Here is a 26,866-nt window from a genome sequence, read left to right as displayed (position 1 = left end):
TCTTCGGCGCAGAGCTGCTTGACTCATCCTGACCGTGGCCTTTCCTCTTTATTTGCGCCATCATAGCGCTGTATTGACGAATTGCTGGCCAAAGAGCTCCCGTCTTTAATCCAGATCGTCAACAATCATTTTTTTTATTCTTTAATTTTTATTTATTTTTTTTTTTTTTTTCCTATCGAAAAGCAAAAAGAAAAATATAAACTTTGAGATTTTCAATATTACATAAGCCGCTTTTCTGCCGCGCCAAGAAGTCGCCTCACCGCCTGCCCTTTTCAGGCACACTTACGCTAGTCCCCTTTCGGCCTAAGCCGAGGCTAAAAAATAAAGGAAAAAGCACGGGCCAACTGCGCGTCACGTAAAAAAAGTGCGTTTTGCCAAGACTTTTACCTCTTGCGGGTCTAAATAAGGAAATATTGTTTTTTTTTCGTGACTCGCGCGCGACGTGAAAGCCGCAGCAAGAAAGCGAACATCGCATCTTTTTTTTCTTTCGTCGGTGGCGGGAAGACGCTGGCTGGCAACGTCGAGGACATTCATTCACCGGCACGATTTTTGTATTTTATTGATCCTACCTACTAGATGAATTGAGAGTGGTTATTCACAAAGGGACAAAGGGGACTCGGTTCGCTCTCGTCCATCCGCCGTGTCAATATTTATATTGAACAATACAGCAGCAGCCATGGTTGATGTCCACGAAGACGATGACGTCCCATCATCTCCTCCTTCGCTCAATGCGACTGAGGACACGCTGCCCTCCTCTCCTCCTCCTATGAAGCCGAAGAAGAAGCCTCCAGTCACTCCTCGGTCGTTTCGGCGCTTCTTCACCCCCAGATCTTCTCTCAACGCTCCCAATACCCGGAGCCGGTCCATACGAAACGCCCTGCAGGAGATCACGTCCTCTCCGGCCTTGAACCGGCTGGGACCGGCGTTTCCTGGTGTTCCTGATAGTAGTGACTGCGCAATCACCAGTTCTTCACCGTGCCAGGACCCGTTCCGTACACCTAGCAAAAAGAGAAGGCTGTCCTTCTGCGGACTGAGCTCACCTCCTCTCCAATCATCCCCGCTGAGACGAGTGCGGATTGCAGCACCAATATTTGATGATGCATCATCACCGAAAAGAGGCAATATCTTTGCCCCGGCTGATGAGGTTGCTGAGCCAGAAGCCGAGGAGCCGGTTGAGACGCTTCAGATGCCGCCTCCGTTGCGTCGATCTAAAGTTCTTGCCCAACCATCATCAAGTTTACATGTACGCAGCTTTGGTCTGTCCAGACGCTCCAGGACGACTATACGAGCTTCAAGTGGCACCAGTACGTTCTGACTAGACTATGATGGTATGCATGCTTTAGTGGAGTATCAAAACTGACTCTTTATAGACTGGCAGGACGAGACGGCAAGTTTCTATAGCAAGTCAGAAGATAGTCATGCTTGCTGGAAAGGGGAGTATCCCGTAACACCATATTGTACCGCCTCGTGCAACAGTAAGTATTCTTTCTATACCCCTGAACCATAAATGTATAAAGTTAAAAACTAACAATATAAAGCCAATTCCTTGGTTGCTGTTGGGGATGAAGCTGGTGGTATCAGACTACTGGATACCTCGCCCGATGTTGAGAACGGGTTTTCTAGCGCGTATTTATCATTCCCGTCGATGCATAAGAACTCCATAATGGATCTTGAATTCTCCAGCGATGATAAACTGTTAGCCACAGCATCCGGAGATCAAACCTCCCACATTATTGATATGACTACCCAAACCCCTATCTACTCTCTATCCAAGCATACTTGCTCCGTCAAACGGGTGCAGTTCCAGCCTGGAAGCAACAACAACGTAGTTGCAACGTGCAGCCGAGATGGCAGCGTCAATATATGGGACCTAAGGTACAAGGCCTATGACAAGCCAGCTTTCCGGTTGCAATGCTCTCTTGGTGACGATGATGATGACACTCTCAGACCACCGGCTAAGATGAAGTATGCTCAAACGTCCAAGACCATTACAGGTGCACATCTGGAGAGAGCTCGTACCAAGTCCGAACAGGAATCCCAGCTACGTCGTGATGACACAACCGTCACCTCGGTTTCCTTCCTGAACCCAGGCCGTGAACATTTGTTTGTTACCTCCTCAGAATCAAACGCCTGTGTGAGACTGTGGGATCTTCGAACTGCATACACTTTACGACGAGCTGCTGTTCCGCTGGCTTCAACCCGCCAGCCAGACAGTCATTCTCGCTTCCGCCAGTTCGGCCTGACCTCCCTGACATTTAATACAGACGGAAGTAGACTCTACACCCTCTGCAGAGACGGTACTATTTATGCATATTCGACCCCTCATCTACTTCTGGGCAACTCTCCTGAAATGTCACAGCCCAATAACACCCCCGGACGACGATATCCTGCAGAAGAGGCTAAGGCCGGTCTAGGCCCTCTTTACGGTTTCCGTCACCCACGACTGATGGTTGGTTCATTTTTCGTCAAGCTGGGCCTCCGTCGAGCAGTTGACGATAAGACTGAACTTCTGTCGGTTGGAAGCAGTGATAACTGTGCCATACTCTTCCCCGCAAATGAAAGATACCTTACTCCTTCCCTTGCATCGTCCACCAACCAGCCTCCATCTACCACTCCAACTACCAACACATCGTTACCTCCCATACAGTCCACTGCTGAACATCGTCTCCGTCCTTGTCTTCGGAGATCAAACTCCAGCTCAAGTCTCTCTGAGAGACTAGAACATACTATCCCCATATACCAACATGGAACAGCCCTGGTTGAGGGCCATAATAAGGAAGTCACTGCTGTCTCATGGGCACACGGGGGCGAATTGGTCACTGTCAGCGATGATTTGCATGCGAGATGCTGGCGTGAGGGCCCCGCGGCTCGAAAACTCCGACGTGATGGGGATATAAACGGACAACGATGGCAGTGCGGTTGGGCAGACGTTAAGGACTCATCCTATGATGACGACGAAGCGTAATTGAACTTTTTTCTCTTTTCCTTAGTTACAGCGTTACACCCATGATGACATTTCACGGGAGATAAGGGTTGAACCTTCGGCGTTGTCTTGCTTTTCTCTTCCGGCTGGAACAGTTTCGTTTAGTTTTAGCATATCCATACACTACAGAATTAGCGAGTTATGATACTTTAAATATAGCATATCGCCCTCTCCATATTTTTTCATTAGTAAGTCCAAAAATAGACGCAAATGGTAGTGTAGTCTATGCGAATCGAAGCTTTTATATTCTTTCTCTTTCCAGGACATTAAGAGATATGCATTATGCTGTAGTAGCTCAGACAAGCTATCATATAACAGGCATAGTACACGGTTCTGTTTCAACATTAATCTAATGGCCATGTCCGTCATCTTCGCGCTTCTCAGGATCCAGTTTAATCATGGTATCGATTCTCATGATGGCAATGCATGCTTCGACGGCACTCTTGAGCTGCTTCACTTTGCTCATGCTAGGTTCCAGGACACCAGCTTTGACGGAATCAGTTACTCGGCCCTTCAGGAGCTCGAGCCCGTAGTTTCGATAGTTCTTTTGCTTGGCGATAGCTTTGTCGGCTTCATTGGCAACGCCCTCTTGGACACGGAGGGCGTGGGCGTGGCGAGAGCGTAGCTGGGCTACAAGCTCGGACGCGTCTTTGGCAGCATTGACAGCCAGTGTCTTGGGAATGATGAGTAGAGATTGGGCAAATTCACCAATTGCAAGTTGCTCTCGGGAGCTCTAAGCATTGAGGGGTCAATTGGATTTGGCCAAATATAAAACGTTGATTATCAGGGTCTACTTACCACTGTGCTTGCAAACTCCTCAAGGTAGATGTGAAGAGCTGTCTCTACAGCACCGCCTCCCGGAACAATGGAACCACTCTCGAGTGTTCGCTTGACAGCACACAGAGAATCATGCACTGATCGTTCCATCTCGTCTAGCTGGAAATCGTTGGACCCACGGAGGATGATTGACGCAGAGCTGAAGACTTTGGTTCCCTTGACCAAGATGCACTCGTCATCCGATATTCTCTCCTGCACAACTTCGTCTGCGTAGCCCAAGCTGGAGGTTTCAAACTTCTCATCTCCGTTGAGATCAGAGAGAGTGCTGAGGAGAGTGGCTCCGGTAGCCTTAGCAATTCTTCGCAAGTCTTCCTTCTTGCATCGTCGAACAGCCATGGCACCCTTTTCTACAAACATCTTCAAGCACATGTCATCAATTCCCTTGGTGGTGAAGATAACGTTAGCGCCAGCCTTAAGAATCATCTCTATTCTGTCAATGACAATGCCGGCTTCTCGCTCACGGATCTTCTCCAGTTGGGTTGGATCTTCAACAGTGATGTGAACTCCGAGCTTCATCCGTTCCTTCTGAAGGTTCATGTCAAGACAGGCAATCTTTGCATCTGTTATTCTGGTGGGCATGGCTTGAGACGCGATAGTGCAGTTCAAGGCATAACCGTTAACCAGTATCGATTCCGTGGCACTCTTTCCGTGTGCTTTAAGCAAGTTGATCGCCTTAACGGGGTACTTTACTTCTCCCTTGGGTGATGTTGTCTTGACGGAGAGCATAGCATCAACAACCATCTTTGCAAAGAAATCCATGTCCGATCCGATAATTTTGCTGGACATGGAGGTTTTGGCAATGTTCAACATGCTGTCTTTCTCCAAGTTTTCGACCTTGATGCTGATGTTTTCGTTCATATACTTAACGGCCTCGCGAAGGGCTAACCTGTATCCGGTTATGATGGTGGTGGGATGTATCCTGTTCTTCATCAAGTCGTTTCCACGTCGAAGGAGTTCCGCTGCTATCAACACAACCGAAGTTGTGCCATCTCCAACCTAGTTGACCGTCAGAAAGCCGTCGAAACTTGCAGATTCATGCAGACATATGCATAAAACAGAAAATTGAAGTACCTCCTTGTCTTGCTGCTGAGCGAGATCGACCAAGATCTTTCCGGCCGGGTGCTCGACATCGAGTAAGCTCAAAATCGTAGCCCCGTCGTTTGTGACTGTGACATCCTGTGCCAAATGTAAGCACAACCAGTATAAACCAAGGTCGAATTGGCGATGTTTACCCCTATATCATCCACCATCATCTTATCTAGCCCGGAGGGGCCAAACGAGCTTTTCACCACATTGGCAATGGCTTGTGTTGCGAGAACTGGAAAGACTCCTTAGAAACAACAGCTGCATTCATCGAGAGAGAGCTTCAACGCACCATTCTGATCGCGAATATCAGAGCCACTCAGCTTGGTTCCTCCTAGGACTGGTATACCAAACGGCGGCCTGTCAGCTTAGCTGTCTTGCGGGTCAAGCCAGCAAAAACAAGGGGCTCAACTCACACAGGGTCCCGGAATTCCGCGACTGCTCGAAGATGCTTGCCATGGCCGTCTCTCAGCGCCTGAAATAGTTTCGTCTGCCGGTGCCTCGAGCCTGTATAACCGTCGTCCAAAGAGCCGCTAACAAGATGGGTTGCCGTCGGTTGTTTTTCTCTTCTTTCTTGTCCAGCGCGAAAGAACAAAAAAGCAGCTTTTGGGCTTATTCTGCCACCTGAAGGCGGTGAGACTCTTTTTGTGTGATCATTTTCGACCCCTCCAAACTTTTTGTGCGTGTGGGGGAAAGAAAAGGACAAAACTGCATGTACAACTTCAAGGTGTTCGGCTTCAACGATCTCAGCTCCCTCGACTGCTCGACACAGCTTGATATTGGTTGCTACTCGAAGGAAAAGTCATGTCGGGCCAGGAATCTGCTGCTCCCGCCGCCGCGACTGAGCCAACTTCGCTTCCTGAGCGCAGCGCAAACCCCACAGGCGACGCTGGCGCCCCTCAGCCAGCAGAGATCTCGAAGAACGCCGCGAAGAAGGCTGCTAAGAAGGAGAAGCTTGCTCAAGGCAAGGCAGGGAAGGCAGAGAAGGTGGATAAAGGGATTGGTCACAGTGGAACGAAGCATGCGGCCGTGAAGCCGGCAAAGAAGAAGGGCGACGGACCTGCGCTGATCGGTATAGATGTGGCCAAGGAGGACGATTTTGCAGCATGGTATCAGCAGGTATTGCTCAAGGGCGAGATGTTGGACTACTATGATGTATCTGGATGCTTTGTTCTTAAGGTATGCTGGTTTTTGCTGCTACAGTTTGGTTTACAGGCTGGGGAGTCAGAGCAAGTCACTAATCTATGGCTATAGCCTCACTCCTTTTTCATATGGGAACAGATCCAGAGCTGGTTTGATGCCAAAATCAAGCAGATGAATGTTAAGAACTGCTCATTTCCTCTATTCGTGTCCGAAGATGTTTTGAAGAAGGAAAAAGACCATATAGAGGGCTTTGCTGCTGAGGTAGCCTGGGTGACTCATGCGTAGGCACTACACCCGTTATCGCTTTTGGTGACTATTAAAACATTCAACTAACGATGACTTCATAGTGGAAACTCTCCTCTCGAGAAGAAAATAGCTATCCGTCCAACTTCCGAAACTGTTATGTATCCATATTATGCTAAATGGATCCGAAGTCACCGCGACCTGCCACTCAAACTCAACCAGTGGAACTCTGTTGTCAGATGGGAGTTCAAAAACCCGCAGCCATTCCTCCGTACAAGAGAGTTCCTATGGCAAGAAGGTCACACTGCTCATTTAACAAGAGAAGAAGCTCATACGGAGGTTCTCCAGATTCTCCAGCACTATGCTCATGTTTATGAAGAACTCCTCGCTGTCCCTGTCATCCAGGGTCAGAAGACTGACAAAGAGAAATTTGCCGGTGGTCTCTATACCACTACCGTAGAAGGATACATTCCAGCCACTGGACGTGGAATTCAGGGAGGAACATCACACGGCCTCGGCCAGAATTTTAGCAAGATGTTCGGCATCACTGTTGAGGATCCATCTGCCCGCCCAGATGAGAAGAAGCCACCATTGCATATCTGGCAGAACTCTTGGGGGCTGTCCACTCGAACCATCGGTGTGATGGTCATGATCCATGGTGATAACCGCGGATTGGTTCTTCCACCACGTGTCGCTGATATCCAAACCGTCATTGTTCCAGTTGGTCTGGGTGCAAAAACTCCTGATGAGGAGCGCGCAGCTATAATGGCCGAGATTGAAGCCATAGCCACGGTTCTATCTGCAGCTGGTGTCCGTGTTGAAGTTGACAAGCGTGATGGATATACCCCTGGATGGAAGTTCAATGACTGGGAGCTTAAGGGTATCCCTCTCCGCCTGGAATTTGGCCCTGGGGAGTCTGCTGGATCCTTTGTCACTACCTCGCGTCGTGACATCGCCGGAAAGGAGGGAAAATCCTCCATTTCGATTAAAGACCTGGGTACCGCTGTTCCCGCCTTGCTTGAGACTATCCAAGCAGACCTCTACTCTCGTGCTAAGGCATCATTTGATGAAAACCTCAAGAAGATCACTAACTGGGATGATTTCTGCCCTGCTCTGAACTCCAAGAATATATGCATGATTCCACACTGCTTGACTGAGGAATGTGAGGATCAAATCAAGGAAATGAGTGCCAGAAAGGCGGAAGAGGAGTCTGGTGAACCCCAGGATGCCAAAGCTCCAAGCATGGGTGCTAAGAGTTTATGCATTCCATTCGATCAGCCAGATGGTATTGAACTTGGAGTAACCAAGTGTACCAACCCCAAGTGTGAAAAGACAGCCGAGAAGTGGTGCATGTTCGGACGTAAGTGCTCCCCATTCTACTAAACTGACTATTTTTTTTTGGCCGAGTCTAACTTTCTTTCCAGGATCATATTAAAACACATCCTCCTTTTGATACCACAAGATTAATCTTTCATTGCTTTGAAACATTCCTAGGAGTTACTTAGCCATTGAAGTCAATGAATTTTTGTACTTTATTCTCGATGATTGATGTCATGACTATGTTTAAAGGTGACGGATCGAATAGATATACAGGAGTATATTCTAGAGCTCTACCTTTTACAGCCTCCCAATGTCTATTGAATCCTACCATTGATGCTATAACTCGACTGCAAATCGAGTTCGCAAATATTCCCCGTATCGATAAAATAACCACGGTACCGGCGTGAACGCCAGGATAATGAATCCTAACACACTATTCCCCCAACCCAGTCCCAGTTTTCCATATAATGGGCCAGCAGCAAGGTCGAGAAAAGCACCGAATGGCGAGCGGATGAGTAGATTGGCAGCAAGTGCGGAGGCAGCGGCCTGCGGTCCGAATGCATCAACACAGTAAATCTGGGCTGGGGTCATTATAAACAGTGATGAAAACCCCATGATGACTGTCCCTAATATCGGTATCGTCCAGTGTGTGTGGTAGTGCGCAGCCCAACCATATATGAAACAGCCAATTGGGGTTGCAAGGCCGAACCATTTCATGGGAATCAAACGCTGTTCTGGTTTCGCCATGGATTCGCCTGGTTTCTTAACTAGCACCCTATCACTCACGACGGAAAATACAAGTAAGCCTATCATCATCCCAACACCTAGACCGAGGTATGCAAGGCCAGACGTCCCGCTGCTAAATCCGTAAGTATTCTGGAACACTAACGGGAAAGTAGCGAAAAGCAGGAAAAAGAAGCCATATACTAGGCCTGCATATAGAGCAAGGAGTAAAACTATAGGTGAGAAAATGAGCAACTTCATCGGACGGATGATTGCCTGCAAGATCATTTGATGAGGAGCCCCGTTCTTGACCACTTTCGGTCTGAATTTTGGGTTTCCTGTCTTTTTCCTCAGACGTTTTTCCTTGTTCTGCAATATGGTTGGTGCGTACGTCTCCTTTAGAAACAAGAAAGTACCGATGCTAATAATCCCAGCCTGTGAATACATTAGAATAAACCCCCACCTAGCTGCAGCAGGAGTAGCCCACCAATATCAAAATAACCCTCAAGGTCCAGCGCCAGGTGGCATACTGGGATACAAAACCGCCGATAGCAGGGCCAAGGATCTATTTGCGTGGCAAGTCAGTGGGATTATCGGTTACTCCTCGGGTAGAAGGTCACATACAGGACCTAGCATGGGCCCCAAAGTGAATATGCTTATGGCCCTTCCTCGTTCCTCCTGAGGGATGATATCAGCTAATGTACCACCTCCGATACTCATAGGACCAGAGGCAGCGCAGCCGCATATGAATCGAAAGGCAAGGAACATCTCCACATTGGTACTAAATGCGCACCCTGCGGTAAAGGCCAGAAATACCAGGATACATGTGTAGTAAATGACAAGGCGGCCATATAATTCGGAGAGGGGCCCAAATATAATCGGGCCTAGAGCAAATCCAAGCACGTAAATGCTTATTATCATGTATTCAACGATAGTATTGGTGATGTGGAACTCATATGCCATCTGCTTTACCCCGGGGGCAAATATCGTTGCGGCTAGATTTCTGCGTTTATAGATTAAGTTAGCTAGCCTTCTGCGCTCTGACTGGATCCAAAGTAAAAAGAGGAAATATCACCTACGAGGTAAATGTATAAGAGCTCACAAATATGATAATCAGTATCCTCCTTGTTGATGACCAGTTGAGCGGGTTCTCCGGATCGTCAGGCCCATCCCAGTCAACGATATTGGGGTCTATAGATTGCCGGCTGGCTTCCACCGTCCCGAGCTGGGCATCTCCCTCAACTTTCTCCGCAGCCGGGCTGGTATGGTGGGTAGTGGCTGCAGGTATGCTGGATGAGCTCGTTAGTTCTCCCATTTTAAGCAGGCTTTCTGTAACTCCCGGGTAGCCTTGTAGCTAATTAATCTGGAGTACTCCGTAAAGGTGAGGTTAAGCCAAGAGGGTATAGCTGATGGGTGAAAGGCATAACATCCATATTTGCGGGAAACCGAGTGCCGGAAACTTCCTCCTCCGAGACTCGGGTGTCAGATAGGCAGGATATCACTGACATTTCTGTGAACATGCAAAACCGTCGTCCTGCTGCGCCGCATGTCCTACACCGTCGCCTTATTGATGTCCTCAAGAGTTGCAGAGTGGATCCGTGCCCGGAACATGATCCCGGCGCCACGGGTCAGGGGGTCAGTGCTTGGCTCGGCGGGCCGCATGTCAAGCTTATTTGGCCTCGTATATCTCAAACGCCCATCCCCAACTTCGCAACACGCGGTTACACCTTGTGCGCCTTGTGTCTGCCAGCGTAGGATAGAGAGAGTCACAGCGAATGAGTAGAATGGGCAGAAACTGTTCATTGCACTAGTCATTCAATGCAAGTAGCCCACTTGGGTCGGGAGAAAAGGACAGATAGCATGGTAATATCTGGCCATTTATGCATAGCCCCAAATCTATCGCAGTTGTCACGGTGTACAGCGATTTGCTACGGATAAAAGGAAAATCTGGAGATGAAACATCCTTTGTTCTTTACTAAAAGACCAAGAGGCAGGGCCGTATCCACCTGAAATCAGTTTGACTCTGGCTGGCATCCCACGTTCAGTCTACATTCGTACTAATCGTTGAACGGCTATACCTGCTAGAAAAGGTCCAGGCTGTCCCGAACAGCGACGATGCCCAGTAATTTGCTGCCAGGATAATGTCTGCAGCGACTCATCCGATATACCACCTGAGGATACGGAGTATGACATCAAAAATGCGGTGTATGAGACAGCTGCGCTCCGCTTCTTACTTACATGCGTAGCGCCGGGGGATCGTAGGTTTTCGCCCTTGGTTTGAGAAGTCCTTGTTACACATCGCGTTTGTCCCGTTTCCAGGGCTATTTTTTTGGTAGGACAGCCTTGATGCCATGTAGCTTACTTCAAGTAATAACAAGATAAATTAAACAGCAGGTGCCGTGAGGCCGATAATTCTGGTATATTCGATGCAACTAGCTATGAAAAGGTAAGGAAATAATATATGGGGGAATCACAAAGAATGTAAGATAAAAGAAGCACATAAATAAACGCTTAATGAAATGCCTGCGTGGTGCGAAGGAGGGATGCAACAAAGTACATCATCCAAAGAGTAGTACATCATCCGATATACAAACATAGGAAAAGTCATAACCAGGACAAACCAAGCGATTGACATCCAATCAGCCAGTTGAGCGGTCAAGACTGTAGGATGCAACCGGGTTGCCTGAGAGGGTAAACGGTAGAGGGTAGAAGTTTAACTGCCAATTATCCGAAAGGGCATGCGTTTTCGTCCAGAAGAAGTAGAGAGAGGGCTGATCGGGCTTTTTTTGGTGCCACTAGAAGGGGGATCATAGAGAACGTTGTTGGTTGTGGTGTTGGAAATGACAATGGGAATGTGTTTCGGGCGTGAAGATTTGCGACAGGGTATGAATAAATGTAGTTTCGAGGACTTCATGGTTGTCGAGCGTTTTCTCTTGGGACCATATGGCTTCTCATCAAAATCGCTGAAAATAGATACTACAGGTGGGGATATGTCGCCCATGTGAACACCATCTCTGCCATTAAGAGACATAGATGGCTTTATAGTCTGCGGCGTATCAAAAATAGAGACTGCCTTGGAAATGTAACCGTTCGAAAGCTGCTGACGGAAATGCAAGCTCGAGTGTCCAATCGGGTCTTTGGTTTGGTACATGTCCGATAACTGGCCTGTAGCTATAGATACTTGTTGACGTCTTCCGGCCACAGATCGTCCTCGCGTGGGCGAGGAATCGTCGGGTTCAAAAATTCGTACTCTAGGACCGGGTGCTGGTTGAGAGCAGGAATGCCTTCTCTTGAGGGCCACAGAGTTGCTGTTTTCCAGATCCAGTTCTTTGATTGCTGGAAACGATATCTCACGCCCCTGAGACTCTGGTCTCAGTTGATGATCACAACAGAAGCTCAGTTTGGATCGTAAGCTCCCTTCTCTTGAAGAAACACTCCTTGTTCTTGAGAGGGCTGTCATCGGCCGGGCCGTATCCTTCTCCATTTGCTTTCCGTTCGTGCTTAGGTCTGGTGTGAGAGACGGGACAGGCGAGACGGGGTTCGGGCTCTGCGGATTAATGTGACTGAAGGCATCATGACTGTTTATTTCGCGGATAATAGTATCCTGGAGGGATTCGAAGGTGGGGCGCGCTGCATTCGTTTGGGATGATGCGCATGCTTGTTTGAATAGATTCAACATTTCCGAAGCTGTAAAGCCAGTAAGCCTTGGGGACGGGTTTATTGGACTTGTAAGGGCTGTCGGACTGTTTACTATTTCATCCAGCGTTGCACTGGGCTCTCGACATGGAGAGACTGGAACAGGTCTCAAAGGGGATTTTTTAGATATCTTTGCAAACTTCTTTCCGGGAGCCGCCAGTTGAGTGTTGATAGACAGGTCCCGGACATTTCTCTTGACTCGTCTCCGAGCACTGTTTGGTGACAACAAGCGGTTTGATGAGTTATGTGGAGGGGTGGATGAAGCGTCTCGGGACTCAGGTTTAGACGTCGATTCTTTAGCCACCTGAGTGTCGTCATTGGACGATTTCGATAATGGACGTTCAATTGTCTGTTCACAGTCTCGCTCAGCTTGGGAAGTATCTTGTGTTCTTCGTGCTTGTGGGAGTTTTTTGCTGGCTGTAGAGGCTTCATTGGGATTATGTTCCTCGTCTTCGGCAGGGTGAACGGAGAAGTTAGGAGCAGACTTCCTTAACCTCAATGGGCTATTTTCGTCCGAGTCTGCCCTCAACTTCTTACCGCTCGATAGTTCCTTCCTATTACCTGAATGCGAGGGATGCCTGCGGATATCTTGGTCCGAAGCAATGGTTCGAAGAGCAACTGCTTCGTCACATAAACTCGAATCTGACTCTCGCTGGCTCATTTTCACCCTCCTGGCCACAGCTCGCTTCTGATTATTTCTGGCCATTTGCTCTTCTCCCGGAGGAGGCGAAATGAGGATAGGGGGACTGAACAGTACCATATTTCGATCTGCTACATCTTCTTGGAATATTGCAGATATAACGTGGGAGTAACGACTTGGGCAGCTTCTATGTTCCTGGCCGCCGCTGGCAAGGTTTCGTTCGGCAATGTCTTCGTTGTAAGAGGTGGTGGTCAATGGCACAACGGTTGGGGCATGATATAGACTCTGCTTGGAGAATATAGCCTCCAGCACATCAACATGGCGCCTGGTTCGTCGAGGAGACGACATATGACCTAGATAGGAACGCCTTTGGGGCGGGCGTGTTTCCAGCTGTTCGTGTAGGTCTTCGAATTGCTTTTCAAATCCAATATATTGGAGAGTGCTTCTATGGCGAAAGCGAGATGGTCGAGTTTCCGGAGAATCTGACTCTTGAGCGAGAGGAGAGTATGAGTTCTGTCCTCCGTCAGTTATGTCGTAATGAAATATGGGCCTCTCCGAGCTAAATAGTTTCCTTAGGGCCGACATAGCTCCTTCGCCCGATACGCCCTTTTTGTTTTGGTAAAGGGAACAGGAGAGTGGGAATACGGAGCATATTCAGGATTGGCTTGCGAATTTTATCGTGATGACATGCAGCCGAACTGTGGTAATGCCGGTGTAGAGCATTGGTTGAGTGCTATTTCCTTTAGTCTTTCTGAAAAGGGGTCGTATTTTGAGAGAGCTCCCCTGGACACAGGTAGGGATGTCTTTCTTTGTAAGTCTTGGTCTAGTCCAGGTTCAGCCTTGGAAAAATAAAGAAATTCAACCGAAAGTGTTCGGAGAAGTGAAAAAAAAAGCGCTTGAGTATACTCCATAAGGAAGACTGGAGACCTTATACCCGGGCAGGAAAAATGAATATATACGAGGCCCTCAGCTTAACTTGTGATCGACATAAGGGGTGGAGTGTTAGGCGTTCCCTAGATCTTCTATTTCCATTATCAATGCATATTCAAACTATACCGCCTCCACAGACACTCTAATGAGCAAATAAATATGGAAGAGTCTGGGCCACTTACGTAGCATGATGCATATACTCCGTACTGACTCTGCGCATACTTCGTACTTGATATATCCCACCGTTGAATCAAGGTGACCCAATCTGCGACAGTTTTCGCTCCACGGGGAACTTCGTAACTGTCGACTCCGTGACTCGACTTTCCCGGGCATTGGCAAGGTTGAAAGAAGACGCTTCAGGGGCACACTTCCCAGTACCCGAACTAGAGAGTCAGCTTCGGGTGGGGAAATACACCAATTGAGCCGGCTCCACAGAAGCGTTAGTATATTCCATCCCAGGGCATTGATCAGGACGATCGCGAGGAACACTTCAAGATTAGTGCCTTGGCTGCTTTAACGAGCCGCTCTCCCAGTGAGAGAGAGGGGGGGACGTTAAAGCAAGCTGCGTATATTCCGCTGTACCAAGATGCATGCTTCCTACGCCAGCACCTGGAATTAATTCGGCCGCCTCCTAAAAGTACCCCATACTGAGGACACGCCTTGAATTCAGGAAATGTGAAACTTATTCTTAGGGCCTATGCATTCGACTAAGAAATCCCCGGCCGGGACGGACCATGAGCCAAGCTCAGCCTTCGGCCAACAAGGGTCTCCCTAGTTGGTGGTGTGATGTCTTTCCCTCTCGTACAGTGTGAGAGGCGTCGGGATCGCGACCATACGCTGGCACAATGGCAGGTGCAAGTGGACACGATTGATCGGTTTAAGCTACCTGGGGACCTAAGATCCAGGATTACAGCCATTGCCTTGCAAGATCCGCCCTTCTATCCCGTACAAAAGGCCCCTTCACGCCTTGGAGGCGCCCTTGGTTGAATGCCGTCCAGAGCCCTTCGATAAACAACAGCATAGGAATTAGAGAATGGCAAATTCCTGGCATGGATTCCCCTTGTGCTTTGCTTCTTCTCGCCTGGGTTACGATTTAGACGTGGGAAGATGCAGTTTCAGCCACATCAGCCCACAAATCGATCTTGCCATTGCCCTTTGCCCAAATCCTTGAGAAAGCCAGGATGGCGTCAATCCTTGAGCAGTCTATCTCTGCCTGGGGGAGGGATACTCCCTAGCAGTCACACTTTTGGCCTTCGTACCTGATATCAAGATGCAAGCTGACGATGTTGCAGGTGAATCTCAGGTTGAGGTCGAGGTTGAAGTCACTACATCGAGCCGTATCACGTAAGCTTCCGTTTCTGGAATTTTTATGGTACAAACTTAAGCCTCGATCTACACGGCAAATATTGGACTACATTTCAATAGATCGACTATTGAACTAAGAATAAACCTAAGGTCGTTCGTTTGCTTTATATAGACGCGCTGTCTGTCTAGACGATCATGGGACGGGATTTGGCGTTATCTCTGATCATCGAATTATCCCGCCGATAAACCAACGAGCTAGCTGGGGGGGGGGGGACTTGGGCTTGATAGAACTACGCGGACTAAGGACCTTGACGACCCTTAGATGCCCTTCTTTCGAGTGACAGCCTGCTGATAAGCCGTTGGCTGTGAGGTGGATATAATGAGGTTGACGTAGGCCGCTGGGCAAGCCGTCAGCTGCCTCCCGTCACGAGTGTTGCCATTACGGGCCCCTGGCTGCTGTCCAACATAGCCATGGTTGCATGTCACCACCAGAGCCCAGGATTATTATCTATTTATATAGACGCTGTGAAACCAACAGTGCCTCTCTAAAGAAGTCAACTCTGGCAGAACTCTTCGGTTCCTCACATCCGGCTGATTCCAGTGCCGTATCCCCGGTAGTTAACTAACCCACGGTTCGCATATATTTTGTATAGATCCCGTATTAGCCGCTCCAGGCTGGTCTTTATGCCAAAAAGCCAGATCTGTTAGGCCACCTAGATCGGACTCCACGGTACCATTTGCTATTTGGCATCCGAAGAGGCTGGCCAGTAACGCTATAAGTCTCCAGCACCTGGCTAGTGGCAAGTGAGTTCGAAAGCTCATGCCAATGAACGAATAACTCAGTGGTGACACCAATATTCAGCTAGTCATATGTTAGCATCTCTAACTACTCCGTACTTCATGGTGGATGGCACATGCTGAAGCTTTTTGCAGGCCCATGCTACCGTTGCAGAAGGGATGCGCGTAGGCAGGGTTATACACCCCCATCGTACATTTTATACCCTGATTGATGGAATTGAAAACATAAGTTGACAATTTCAGGTCTACGGATACAGTCAAAGGAATAACGAGACGAAAGTAAAGAGCTTGGAACAGCTATCCCCACACCAGACGTAGATATACCGATATCATCGTCCACGGTAAATGTGAGGGTTATCGATACGTATGTCCACAAACCTCCCCCCACTACCAGTCACCCAGTTAACGGTTGAATCGACACCAGCAACACTCTTGTCCACTTGAACCCAGAGCCGTTCTGGGAGCCAATGATCCAGGGGTTCACCGGTTTCCACGGACCAATATACTGTTTCCTCGTATCCAGCGGTACCCAGGGCGTCGTATTTGATCTCGGTATCCGTACCGACTGGCGGAACTATGCTCCAAAGGTTGTTTCAGTTATTGAAGAAACAACGGTTATCACAATAGGCTCAGATGTAGCCTCGACTATCGAGCCCGATGCCGGTGGCCTTAATCTCCGGCGCGGGGACATACAGGCAGTGATATGGTCACGTAAACACTTCGACCATATTGGTGACATGTCTCTCTTTCCACCTACCACGGAGCTCATAGTAGGACCTGGAGCCAGAGACATAGTTCTCTCAGGCTGGCCGCAGAACCCAGACTCGTTTGTCTTGGAGAGTGATACAGCTGGAAGAGTGGTTCGAGAGATATCCTTTGACAATTGCCCGAGTATTGGCCGATTTAGAGCCATGGATTACTTTGACAATGGATCCTTCTATTTGCTTGATGCGCCTGGCCACGCTCAAGGACATCTATGTGCACTTGCACGTGCCACAGCTGACCCTCATTCGCTCATTATCATGGGCGCTGACGCTTGCCATCATCCGGGCGTACTTCGGTCATCATCATATCTGCCTCTGCCAGTTTCAGTTAAACAAGGTGAAGTTGGCCAACTGATCATAGAGCCTTGGTTAGAGAGCATGCTCGTGCAAGATGCCCTATAGAATCAATATTCGAGGTTTCCCACGGATTTCTCTTTCCAGACCGCAACGCGGCCATGGAGACAGTAAAGAAAGTCCAGGAATTTGATGCTCTAGATATAGTCTTCGTGATAATAAGCCATGATGTCTCTCTCTCAGGCGTGATTATTCTGTTTCCCTAGACAATTAATAGCTGGAAAACAGATTATTTAAATGGAGAAAACAAGATGGCGATTTTGCGGATATTAATTTTTTCTTCTTTCATTTTATTTTTTTTTCACCATTATATCCAGTAACCACAGCTATAATCGGTATGCTTACAAGTCATCCCAATCTTGGATGGATTTGATGTACATCCTGTTGTCATTCGGTATCATTTCATATATTCCGTACAAAAACGCTGTTGGCCGGATATGGTCGAGATCATCTAATTAATTGTGGTGGCGATGATAACCTCCAACGGTGCGCCGACATTGCGCCACAGAATATCAATATGTGGAACAGCGGGGGAGGCAGCGCAGTGGCGGGTGTGGCAATCATCCAAGAAGGATAGCACAGACTGAGAGCGAGAAGGCCGTAAGCGATGGTGGGGGCTGGTTTTAACACTCGATAAGGGCCACTACTACGTAGTACATAATACTCGAGATATTGGTGCCTAATCGGTTTTTCTGCGAGATGTTACCCTTTTCGCGTCAAATTGCCGGGAGAATGCGTCGTCTCCTTTCGTCCTAAATTGGCTACCCACATTTAGGGTTAAGATGTTAATTTTGGAGGGACTTCTTATATTATATTTCCATCTCACTGCTGTTATCGTGGTGTTTATTATTGTTCGCTGTGTGACTGATGGCCTTCACGGCAGACTCTTTGACAGCCTCAATAAGAACAGAGTGACACGCCTTCGCTGCGGCAATGGCTCCATCCATTAGAGCATCATGATTAGGAGAATCGTAAGTGCCATTGGAGCTCGCACCAGGCATATCCCCTTTCAGCCATAATTCCGTGATCTCGTCCAGAGATGGCATGTAGCCCACAACACAGGATGAGGATATATTAAGATGTTCTGAAGGGTCTGGGTCAAGCACCACCGTTTTGGTAGATGTTGTAGCCCCCTCGCCCGTGCTGCAAGTGTCAACCACAGCCGCAACACCCCCCGCAACAAGGTCTAAGCAATCGATTCTCGCGTCTGCAATAGCTGCAGAAGCCACAGTGACACAGTGCGCAAGGACATTCATCATGCCCCAGCCATCAGATCCCGTCAAGGTCTCTGCAGTTGACATGTCACCCCACCAGCGATCATCTTCCCCCTCTAAGATCATGATTGTGATATCTAGCCCGCTTTTGGGCCATCGATCGCCGATGATAGCTCCACGAAGGGCATTTTCAAGGTGAACCCCCAGATCTCTCTCGTTCGTGTCGCGAACGTGAGCTCTCCGCCGTCGATTGGCAAAGGGAGCGAATTTGACATGGGCTGATAGGAGAAGGTTTGGAGAAAAGGGGGTCGATCGAGAGAGTGGTTTTGGTCCATTGACAGAGCATATCAGTTTTAGAGACGAAGATGGCGGGATAAGAGAGCCGCCGGGACTGGAATTGGATGGGTGAAGCTCGAAATACGCTGAACCAGACGCCGATGGTATAACTCCCGTTTTCAAATCTAGATACATCAGCACCATGAACCGCTTCCAGCTCGAATCATCAGCAACTTACAGATCTTTCTGAGCTCTCTGGCGTCTCTTGTACGAGTCGGCCGCTCAAAGGCCGCCGACTTGTCCTTCCCGGCTGCGCAGGAGACGAACACTGGTGCTCTCGTAGCTCCTGCTGGGCCATTGATCCTCCTTCTATCCGCCATCCCACCGACAGTCACTTTCTCTGCTCAATGCTGTCTTTTTGTATCTTTTATCGTCTTTCACCTCCGTCTTTATCGCGAGGTCATTGACGGGATGTTTTCCGAAAGTGGACGCATCGGGCCGAAATTTTCCCGGTCATTTTCTGCACTCAAAAAGCGACCTCAACAATTTAAAACTCTTTCTGTTCCATATTTTCTTCACAAACAACAGACGGACCACGCTCGCTCGCCACGATGGAGACGGCCAGAGTTGATGATGCTTTGGGGGCTTCGAGTTGAGCTGAGTCGAGCGTGGCCCTGCAAACTATCAGGTAAGGATATGACTGCTTTTCCCTCTTCAATTCCATTTTATGATGCATATTTTCAAAAGTTCTTTCGGCGATTCACAATGAGCCTTACAGAACATGCACTACCATCTGAATTCTTCTTTCTTCTCTTTTGACTCGTATCACATCGTGGGAGGGCCTTCTTGCTGATAGACGAGAATAGGTAACTGCGAAATTGCTTCGCGGCGGATCAATTGGGTGGCAGGACAAGCCAATTGAACAGTGGAGGTAAGAAACTACCCTACAACCGACTTTACCGCGCCAAAATCCCTCATGATGAGAATCATTTTTTCAGTTCTGCTTCTGCAATATCATTGAAGATAACAAAATCTTACCAAACTTCCTGATCACATTCACAACTTTTGGACTTGTCATTCCTGGAACCACTTATCAAGATGCATATTGACTAACATGTCCAAGTGGATAGCTCTTGTAGATATGTTTTGCCGTTCGATTTGAAATCATACCAATATCAAGCCTCCCGACCCATCGGATTGCATAAAATGTGAGTTAAAAGCGGATTTTGCCTCCCATACTACTTCGTCCTGCCAAACATATCCAACACATTCCTTCATGATGATACCAAGTCAATCCATTCCAAGATCCCGAAAGGGTAACCTCCATTTGACATCGATGTTTCCCGGCTTGATTTGAAGGTCTTCTCCCCTCCCTGATACCGGACCTGTCTTCTTTCAAAGCGGATGGGGATGATTGGTTGTGGAGGAAGGCAAGGACATCTATCTTCGAACTATAGTCTGGTTACTGAGTGTCAAAGTCCTATCTGGACTACTGTTCTTCCATCATTTCGTTTTGGAGTGTTGATTGGGCGGTGGTCTGGATGGGGGAAGGGGATGATTTAAAACGGCTTACCTGACTTACTCACATTGCCCTGTATATGTTTGTGAGATGCAGCTTACTACCAGTCAAGAATGTTACTGACTGTTTGAAGGTGTAAGTTGTAGATTCATCTCGTATCTAGCGTAATTTTGAATATATTATATGAATGAATCCATTCTTTTCTTATCAAGTCCTTTCTTAGTAGTGTCGTAGTGTCTATCCATGGGCGTGCGCATATATGTCTTGTCTATATTCCTACGGAGACTAGGTCAAAGGTACTACGAGAACAAATTAAAAGAAACCCGGATATATTAAGATTCATCCAAGCTACTCTAACATTGTCTCATAAAACGCCCGATCTCATCTCTCTTCTCCTCTCCTTTCTTTTTTTTGTTTTCCGTCTTATTCTCGTAAAATGCATGATAATAACGATGAAGAATCATACGCCATGAAGAGCAAGGGGATATGAATGTTCATAGTGCAGAGTGCATGGGGTAGAGGGAGCGTGTATGCAAGGAATAGGTATATATGGATTCAATTGCTCTATGAAACAAGCCCAAAGCATGCAGTGTAATGTAGTTTAGTGTAATGATATATGTAGTATTGGGGGTGGGAGGGTTTAGCCTAGACAAGCAATGAAGTCATAGACACGGACAACAACCCGGGTAATGAGGGATAAGGATTCCAGAGAGGGATAAGGAACTTGGTATACTGTATCTTTTTTGCTGGGGTGTCTATTTCATTTCTTCGGATTCACCAGTTGGTGTGCTGGCGCCATTTGATTTTCGCATGCTATACGGTGCCTAAAGAGGTCATCAGCCGATGCTATTCGACAGATAAGCGCGGGAAAAGGTGGTTTGATAACGTACCAATACTTTCTTTGCATTGCATATCCTCCATGCGAGGTTCTGCACGTTGCCATCGGCGCGAACGACTTCAGTAGCGAATTCAATTCCAAACCTAGCGTGTCAAGTTAGCAATTGCAATGAAAAACCTAGTAGTAAGCAAGTTGACTGGAACATACATCTGATGAACAGCATACACAACCCTCTTTGCGTACTTGAGATCACCCTCGGTCTCACATCCAAAGGGTTCCTCGGCAGTTTGCGGCGAGATCTCTGGATCTCTATCAAAGCAGTTCTGTACAATGGGTAGAAGGGCCTGTTCGATTGCCGTGGTCATGAAACCGTTGCCATTGCCAGCGACGTGAGATGGAATTTGTCCGTCGTCAAACTTGGGTATATGGATCTCGAATGGTCGTGAGGTAGCCATGACATTGTGTTTCCCGTTATGATGGTATCGAAACTCAAACACGCCTTGGGTCCACCATAGCTTGTCTCCAGAGAAAACCATTTGGCCAGAAGCTACTTCGTGAGAGGAGGCGGAGGACTTTTTACCCGAACCTGACTTGGCGGATGGTTTCTTGCTGGCGTTGGATGCGCCGGGTTTTGAAACGACGATATCACTTGCTATTAAGCCCTTTTCGCTAAGTACCGAGTCAAAAGAGCCATGGTTGGTAGCTACCCATCGACCCCAGGAGGAAACATTGGTGACTTCACGAGACGGGTTTTGGCCAATCATGTACAGGCCTACCCAGTCCCTCTTGCTATGGTTCAATGGTGCAGTCCAGTTAACTTTAATTGGGGAACCGTATTCGAAGACGAGCACTTCAGATTTGTCTTCCGCGCCATCTCGGATGGTGATGCAGTCGGATGTGTCGATGTTGATGGAGTAGTCGTTCATGTTGTAGCCGGCAAGATCGGGTTCGATACGGGTGATGGTGATCCGAGCAGGGTACTTGTGGAATAGCTCACTGGTATCCTTGACGAAGGTGGTGACGCCGGCAGCGAGCTTTGGTCGTGCAGTGTCGAGGACTTCCTCGATGAATTCAATTGATTCGTCCAGGATCCGATCGACGCTGCCGTGTAATTGTTTGAAAGAGGGGGGAAGCGAGCGTTTGATGCTGCGTACCAAGCCAGCATCCTGTCGGAGTCCACGGCCGTATAGCTTCTGCATGTGTGGGCGTTCGACGAGTTGGATGAATGCGATTCCGAGGGTATGGCTGAGCAGAGCGAGGAAGATCATGGCCCGGCTGCTGGTAATGAGTGCAGCGCCCCAGACACCCGCGAGACCAAGGACACGTTCCGGGTTGTTGAGGAAGCGGTAGATACCGCTGTATGTCAACTTGGGTGCCTCGTCGAAGAAGAAGTCACCGAAGAACCAGCCAAATTCACCCAGGGAGTCGTAGATGCTGACAGAGGTCCATATCTGGAGTGCGATCAGGCCGGCACCAAGGACGTGTTTGAGGATGGCAAGACCGTATCCCCAGTTTTCCGGGAGAGTGTACATCTTCCAGGCGGCGGCGATGAAACTGGCGTAGCAGAGGGTCATGCTAAGATGGTATGTTCCTTTCCACTGGTTCCAGGCTTCCTCCTTGGTTTCTCCAAACTTGACAAAGTGTCTGGTCCATTCTCGACGGTGGGATTGGCAGTTGAGGATGTAACCGATGCCAACGGAGTACCAGAGTCGCCAGATGGCAGCGTTCAAGACGAAAAAGAACTGATATATGGGAGTGGATGGGGTAAGCATGGTAAGCGCAAAGAAGAGAACCTGGATCAGGATGATGGAAGAATCAGTGATACGGTGGAGATCGAGGTTCTTGACACCGACGAGATTATGAGTTGAAGAAGGCAGGGCAACCGGAGATGGAAGGGGAACCATTTCACTGCTGTCAGATGGTCTGCGACTGGATTTCTCCTCCCCGGCGAGTCCAGCATGAGATTCAATGGTTCTCTTTCTTGGTGGCGGCGCATTGTAGGTCTTTTCAATATGCGGGTTCTCAACCAGGACAAGGAAGGCAAACTGGGCTGCGTGGGCGAGAATCGAGATGAAGAGCACCTTGTAGCTGGCAGCCATGAGGGAGATTCCGTAGTAACCAGCATATCCAACCGAGTACATGGGATGGGGAGCCATCTCGAAGACGCCGTCAAAGGTCAACTCCTGATCAACAAGATAGAAGAAATCACCCCAGTACCAGGCGAAATCCTTGACGACACGATGCGCATCAAGTTTGACCCAGAGATTGAACAGTACAAGGCCCAATCCAACAACCCAACGAAGAATGAGCATCAAAAAGTTCTCCTCTGCAGGCCGGGAGCCACATGCAATCGCAAAGAGGCAGTAGGAAGTAAAATCACACATGAGGATGAGGTCGACAACCCGTCTAAAGACCAGCCAGGTATTGTACTCTATGGGCGCATCTTCAAAGGAGTAGTCTTCGGGTATCTTGGTCTCCAGCTCGCGTTTGATGAAGCTGTATAGCTTGGGGTGCGGGTTGTCTCCAGTGGCCGGATTCACGAATATCTTTGTCTGGCGGGCCCAGAGCACCATCGTAGAGTGGTTTGACTGCATGTGGAGAAGCCATCCAATGCCGATATTGTACGCAGCACGCCATGCGAGGAAGAGGACGGCAAATACGGGGATGCGCAGGAAGGATGGCAGCAGGTAGAGCAGGACGATGTGCAGGCCGATGATGGACAGCACCAGGATGTCTGACAGGTTCTTGGGCTCCGAGGGCGACAACAACTGCGAGACCATGTCCCGAGTATGTGGAACGGTGAATGCTGCAGTCTTGTCAGCCTGTATTCAAAGAAAATATCAGGTGTAATTGTATGATAATGGTGCAGAGATGCCGGTTGGCCACCTACCAGTGCCGTCTGGCGTCCTGCCGATGGTCTTCTTCCCTGCCTGGGCAGCAGCAGCGCCATCCGCACTCTCAACAGACTGCTTGACGGGCTCTTCTACCGCCTTGGCCTTTCTCTCTCGCAGTCCACTGTCGTCTGGCCGCTCGACTCCGGATAGTCTTGCCATGGTGGCGTCGTGGTAGCCGTAGATATATATGTCAACAATGGCCGCCCAGCGACGGCGTAGTCTTCCAACCAGCCAACTCTCCCGACCGCCGAAGAGTTGAATCGTCCAATACGATGCTGGCCAAGTTGAATTGGCAGGTCTGCTATCACTTATGGACTCGCGCTGGCTGTCTCTGTGATGCGGCGATATGGCGGGAGTTGTAGAGAATCTTCCAAAAAGGCACACGAGACCTGCAGAAAAAACGACTTCTTGGCCTAAAAAAAGTCCCTCGGAAGGAGAAGCGAGACGGCGAAGAGGCGCAACCCGGGGCTATATCAATTGTCAAAAACTACCCTGCCTTCTATTATAATAATAACAGTTGAGGGTTGGATGGAGCGGCCTTTTTCTCCTCTGTGGGTTTTGCTTTTCCCGTCGGCCTGCTCGATGATGTCAATCAACGTCGGCGGCGCCTTTGCTGCGCTTTCAAACTAAATTGCTACGAACTAAACAGCTGCGGAGACCGCGAAATATCAACATCAACGTCGGGATGATGCCTGCGGGTGCATGAGAGGCATCCCGGCCTACATGTGCATGCATAAATACGGGATCAGGGACGTCAAAACAGGTATCGGAAGAGGTAGAGACACCTCCTCTCCACCAACGACGGCGGGCGAGGGTGCCCTCTGATCGTCTGCGCAGGGCGGGTTCTTTGACTTTCGACGGCCCTTGGACGGTGCGGTTGATGCGGTTGTTGCGGTGATCGCGGGCCGCCAGAGGGATTCTCCTCTTCGCCTTTGACGGCCAGGAAAGCAGGATAATACTGAATAGCCAGCGGCCGCGGGTGGTAGAAAGTACTCGGTACAAAGGGATACTTGGTAGCCCGCCAGGATCGACCCCGGAGACGATCAGGCTAGTTTAATCTCACGTATGCCATCTACACGGTCTCCCTCTGCAACGTCCAGCAGCTTTCTTTCCCCTGCCGTCTCTTGTTTTCGTCACTTTTCGCTGTCGTTTGCTTCGTCTTTTTGCTGCTGCGGCGGATGTTGTTGTTGATGTATAGTGGGGGTAACGGCTAATACCAAAGTTACAGGCAGAAAGCGGCGTGGATAATCACATGCTACGGACAATCTTACAATACGTTACCATACACGATAAGGGATTTTGATTATCAATCTTTGAGATCTTTTTTATCAGCTTAAAAGACAGACGGAGAGAGAGAGACAGGACGCTGAAAAGTCGGACAGCAGCAGCAGTTCTGACTTGGTAGCACGCGGAATAAGGATACTCACGCACGGAAGAAGCCAAGAGGAAGAGGGATTAGCTCGGGGAACAGGAAGAAAAAAAAAAAGGGCGGCAAAGAAAGATGGCGGAGGCCCCAGATCTTGTTGCGCCGGAGCCAGGTAGGTTTGATCATCTGGACACTCTTGCATAGTTATATAGGCAAGGAGAAGGCGACTAACAGGATAGAACACTGCCCGGGACCAACGTCGTCACAGGCCGGAAAGGGAGACGCCTGCGCAGGGTGTCCGAACCAGGCGATATGTGCTTCCACCCCCAAAGGGCCCGACCCGGACATCCCACTCATCACTGCACGGCTGGCATCGATTAGACACAAGATCCTCGTGCTCTCGGGCAAGGGAGGAGTGGGCAAGTCGACCTTTTCGGCCCTGCTGGCACACGCATTCGCCTCGAACCCGCAGTCGACTGTGGGCATCATGGACGCCGACATCTGCGGGCCTTCCATCCCCAAGATGATGGACGTCGAGGCAGAGACAATCCACGTCAGCGCAGACGGCTGGAACCCGGTCTGGGTGTCGGACAATTTGGCCGTCATGAGCATCCAGTTTATGCTGCCCAACCGCGACGACGCCGTCATCTGGCGCGGCCCCAAGAAGAACGGACTCATCAAGCAGTTCCTCAAGGATGTCGAATGGGGGGAGATGGACTACCTGATTGTCGACACCCCGCCGGGCACCTCGGACGAGCACCTTTCTGTTAATTCGCTGCTGAAGGAGTCTGGCGTTGACGGAGCGGTGTTGGTTACAACGCCGCAGGAGGTGTCACTGCTCGACGTCCGCAAGGAGGTCGACTTTTGTCGCAAGGCTGGTATACGCATCCTCGGATTGGTAGAGAACATGTCAGGCTTCGTCTGTCCGAGCTGCAAGCATCAGTCTGACATCTTCAAGGCGACGACTGGCGGAGGCAGACAGCTGGCGGCAGACCTGGACATCCAGTTCCTGGGCTCGATACCGCTCGACCCGCGAGTAGGCATGGCCTGCGACTTTGGTGAGAGCTTCATTGACAGCTTTCCGGACAGTCCCGCGACGCTGGCCTTGAAGTCGGTTGTCAGACAGGTTGGCAGGCTCCTGGGTGACCAAGATGTGCTCTGAGTAACCCCCCTAGTCACCACCCATAATCACGCATCCAAGGCTCTGTTAGCCAGAGTACCGAAGTCCGCACACGGATTCTCCAGGTTTTTTATTACTACTCTTATCGTCCGTTGTATCGACCACGATCCTCGACTGCTCGACTATTTATATCTACATCTAGCCGCCGGACAAGCCAGAGCTGCAAGGGGTCGAATGAATATCTCCCGTCCACCGCAGCCTTTGAGCATCTCCCGCTGCAGACTTCCAGAGTCAACAAACTCACACAACATAAACCGCAACCAAGCAATTCACTAGCTAGTTGATTAGTCTTGACTAGTCGACTAGCTGGCTGATAAAAAAAGAAACATCTCCTCCCCCAATCAAGGGTGCGTTTCACTGCTTTCCATCTGCCGAATCAGCGCCCTTCTCCGCGCCAAGTTCCAGTCCTTTCGACTCTCGCCTCCGGGGCTGGTTTCATCTCTCGCCCTTGGCCGGCGGCTGTTCGTCTTTCTCTTTCCCCTTTGATATTGACTTCCTGCGTTGTTGGCTGTCTCTCATCCACCCTTCAGCGTTTCATACCTCTCGCCTGCGACCTGGCTCTGGCGCCCCAGGCCTCGCACAAGACCCAATGGGCGACGGAAGAGCCGACACTTTACTCTCGCCAGCATGCCGCCCTGTGGGACTTCGGCAGTCAGACAGACTTTTCGGACCAGGAGAAGGGCGCCTTTTTCCTTGCGTCTTTTTGCCTGCATCTGCATTCTATCTGCATCTTGTCCTCTTTGCTGCCTGGGCTCCCAAG

At 49.3% G+C, this 26,866-nt stretch overlaps 9 protein-coding genes across 11 annotated transcripts; 3 read left to right on the top strand and 6 right to left on the bottom strand.

The window, feature by feature from the left end:
* Window positions 1–1,645: 1,645 nt before the first annotated feature.
* Window positions 1,646–2,965, top strand: TERG_02326 (uncharacterized protein; the record flags this gene model as incomplete). Its single annotated transcript, XM_003237560.2, has 1 exon — window positions 1,646–2,965. The coding sequence occupies one exon, from the start codon at window positions 1,646–1,648 to the stop codon at window positions 2,963–2,965; it is 1,320 nt and encodes a 439-aa protein (XP_003237608.2).
* Window positions 2,966–3,332: 367 nt separating this feature from the next.
* On the bottom strand, window positions 3,333–5,362 carry TERG_02325 (T-complex protein 1 subunit alpha; the record flags this gene model as incomplete). Its single annotated transcript, XM_003237559.1, has 6 exons — window positions 3,333–3,716; window positions 3,782–4,816; window positions 4,892–4,996; window positions 5,053–5,138; window positions 5,196–5,243; window positions 5,320–5,362. The coding sequence occupies 6 exons, from the start codon at window positions 5,360–5,362 to the stop codon at window positions 3,333–3,335; spliced, it is 1,701 nt and encodes a 566-aa protein (XP_003237607.1).
* A 345-nt stretch (window positions 5,363–5,707) lies between these two features.
* TERG_02324 (proline-tRNA ligase) lies at window positions 5,708–7,724 on the top strand (the record flags this gene model as incomplete). Its single annotated transcript, XM_003237558.2, has 4 exons — window positions 5,708–6,082; window positions 6,158–6,327; window positions 6,394–7,649; window positions 7,714–7,724. The coding sequence occupies 4 exons, from the start codon at window positions 5,708–5,710 to the stop codon at window positions 7,722–7,724; spliced, it is 1,812 nt and encodes a 603-aa protein (XP_003237606.2).
* A 221-nt stretch (window positions 7,725–7,945) lies between these two features.
* TERG_02323 (uncharacterized protein) lies at window positions 7,946–9,647 on the bottom strand (the record flags this gene model as incomplete). Its single annotated transcript, XM_003237557.1, has 4 exons — window positions 7,946–8,767; window positions 8,820–8,897; window positions 8,957–9,335; window positions 9,412–9,647. 4 exons carry the CDS (start codon window positions 9,645–9,647, stop codon window positions 7,946–7,948), a joined length of 1,515 nt encoding a protein of 504 aa, XP_003237605.1.
* Window positions 9,648–11,045: 1,398 nt separating this feature from the next.
* On the bottom strand, window positions 11,046–13,928 carry TERG_02322 (uncharacterized protein; the record flags this gene model as incomplete). The annotated part of the gene is made up of 1 exon (XM_003237556.2): window positions 11,046–13,928. The coding sequence occupies exon 1, from the start codon at window positions 13,251–13,253 to the stop codon at window positions 11,046–11,048; it is 2,208 nt and encodes a 735-aa protein (XP_003237604.1). The 5' UTR covers window positions 13,254–13,928.
* Window positions 13,929–16,168: 2,240 nt separating this feature from the next.
* On the top strand, window positions 16,169–16,867 carry TERG_02319 (uncharacterized protein; the record flags this gene model as incomplete). The annotated part of the gene is made up of 1 exon (XM_047747899.1): window positions 16,169–16,867. The coding sequence occupies one exon, from the start codon at window positions 16,169–16,171 to the stop codon at window positions 16,865–16,867; it is 699 nt and encodes a 232-aa protein (XP_047603868.1).
* Window positions 16,868–17,628: 761 nt separating this feature from the next.
* On the bottom strand, window positions 17,629–18,689 carry TERG_02318 (uncharacterized protein; the record flags this gene model as incomplete). Its single annotated transcript, XM_003237553.1, has 2 exons — window positions 17,629–18,494; window positions 18,548–18,689. 2 exons carry the CDS (start codon window positions 18,687–18,689, stop codon window positions 17,629–17,631), a joined length of 1,008 nt encoding a protein of 335 aa, XP_003237601.1.
* A 342-nt stretch (window positions 18,690–19,031) lies between these two features.
* Window positions 19,032–23,717, bottom strand: TERG_02317 (phosphatidylethanolamine N-methyltransferase). 3 transcript variants are annotated; one of them, XM_047747898.1, is made up of 3 exons: window positions 20,874–23,717; window positions 20,719–20,809; window positions 19,032–20,652 (listed from the first exon to the last, which is right to left on the bottom strand). In XM_047747898.1, the coding sequence occupies exons 1-3, from the start codon at window positions 23,444–23,446 to the stop codon at window positions 20,584–20,586; spliced, it is 2,733 nt and encodes a 910-aa protein (XP_047603867.1). In that variant the 5' UTR covers window positions 23,447–23,717; the 3' UTR covers window positions 19,032–20,583. The 3 variants fall into 3 exon arrangements, with proteins under 3 accessions (XP_047603867.1, XP_047605634.1, XP_047605633.1); XM_047749406.1 differs by having other exon boundaries at window positions 20,719–23,717; XM_047749405.1 differs by having other exon boundaries at window positions 19,032–20,809.
* An 812-nt stretch (window positions 23,718–24,529) lies between these two features.
* On the bottom strand, window positions 24,530–26,449 carry TERG_11832 (uncharacterized protein). The gene has a single exon (XM_047750884.1). The coding sequence runs from the start codon at window positions 25,602–25,604 to the stop codon at window positions 25,131–25,133; it is 474 nt and encodes a 157-aa protein (XP_047605632.1). The 5' UTR covers window positions 25,605–26,449; the 3' UTR covers window positions 24,530–25,130.
* Between the last annotated feature and the right edge of the window lie 417 nt (window positions 26,450–26,866).

This window comes from Trichophyton rubrum (assembly GCF_000151425.1).
Source record: "Trichophyton rubrum CBS 118892 genomic scaffold supercont2.2, whole genome shotgun sequence".
NCBI classification, from domain to species: domain Eukaryota; kingdom Fungi; phylum Ascomycota; class Eurotiomycetes; order Onygenales; family Arthrodermataceae; genus Trichophyton; species Trichophyton rubrum.
The sequence above is the reverse complement of the archived record's forward strand: the minus strand, read 5'-3'. Positions and strand labels throughout refer to the sequence as shown.

Excerpts from the sequence above, each read along its gene's own strand:
- TERG_02317 (XM_047747898.1), bottom strand. The coding sequence starts at position 23,446 with ATGGTCTCGCAGTTGTTGTCGCCCTCGGAGCCCAAGAACCTGTCAGAC. Across the intron at positions 20,810-20,873 it reads GTGTATGCTGTTCATCAGAT|GTTTGGAATTGAATTCGCTA; the intron begins GTATGTTCCAGT and ends TTGACACGCTAG. Across the intron at positions 20,653-20,718 it reads GCAATGCAAAGAAAGTATTG|GCACCGTATAGCATGCGAAA; the intron begins GTACGTTATCAA and ends TGACCTCTTTAG.
- TERG_11832 (XM_047750884.1), bottom strand. The coding sequence starts at position 25,604 with ATGAGTCCGTTCTTCTTGGGGCCGCGCCAGATGACGGCGTCGTCGCGG.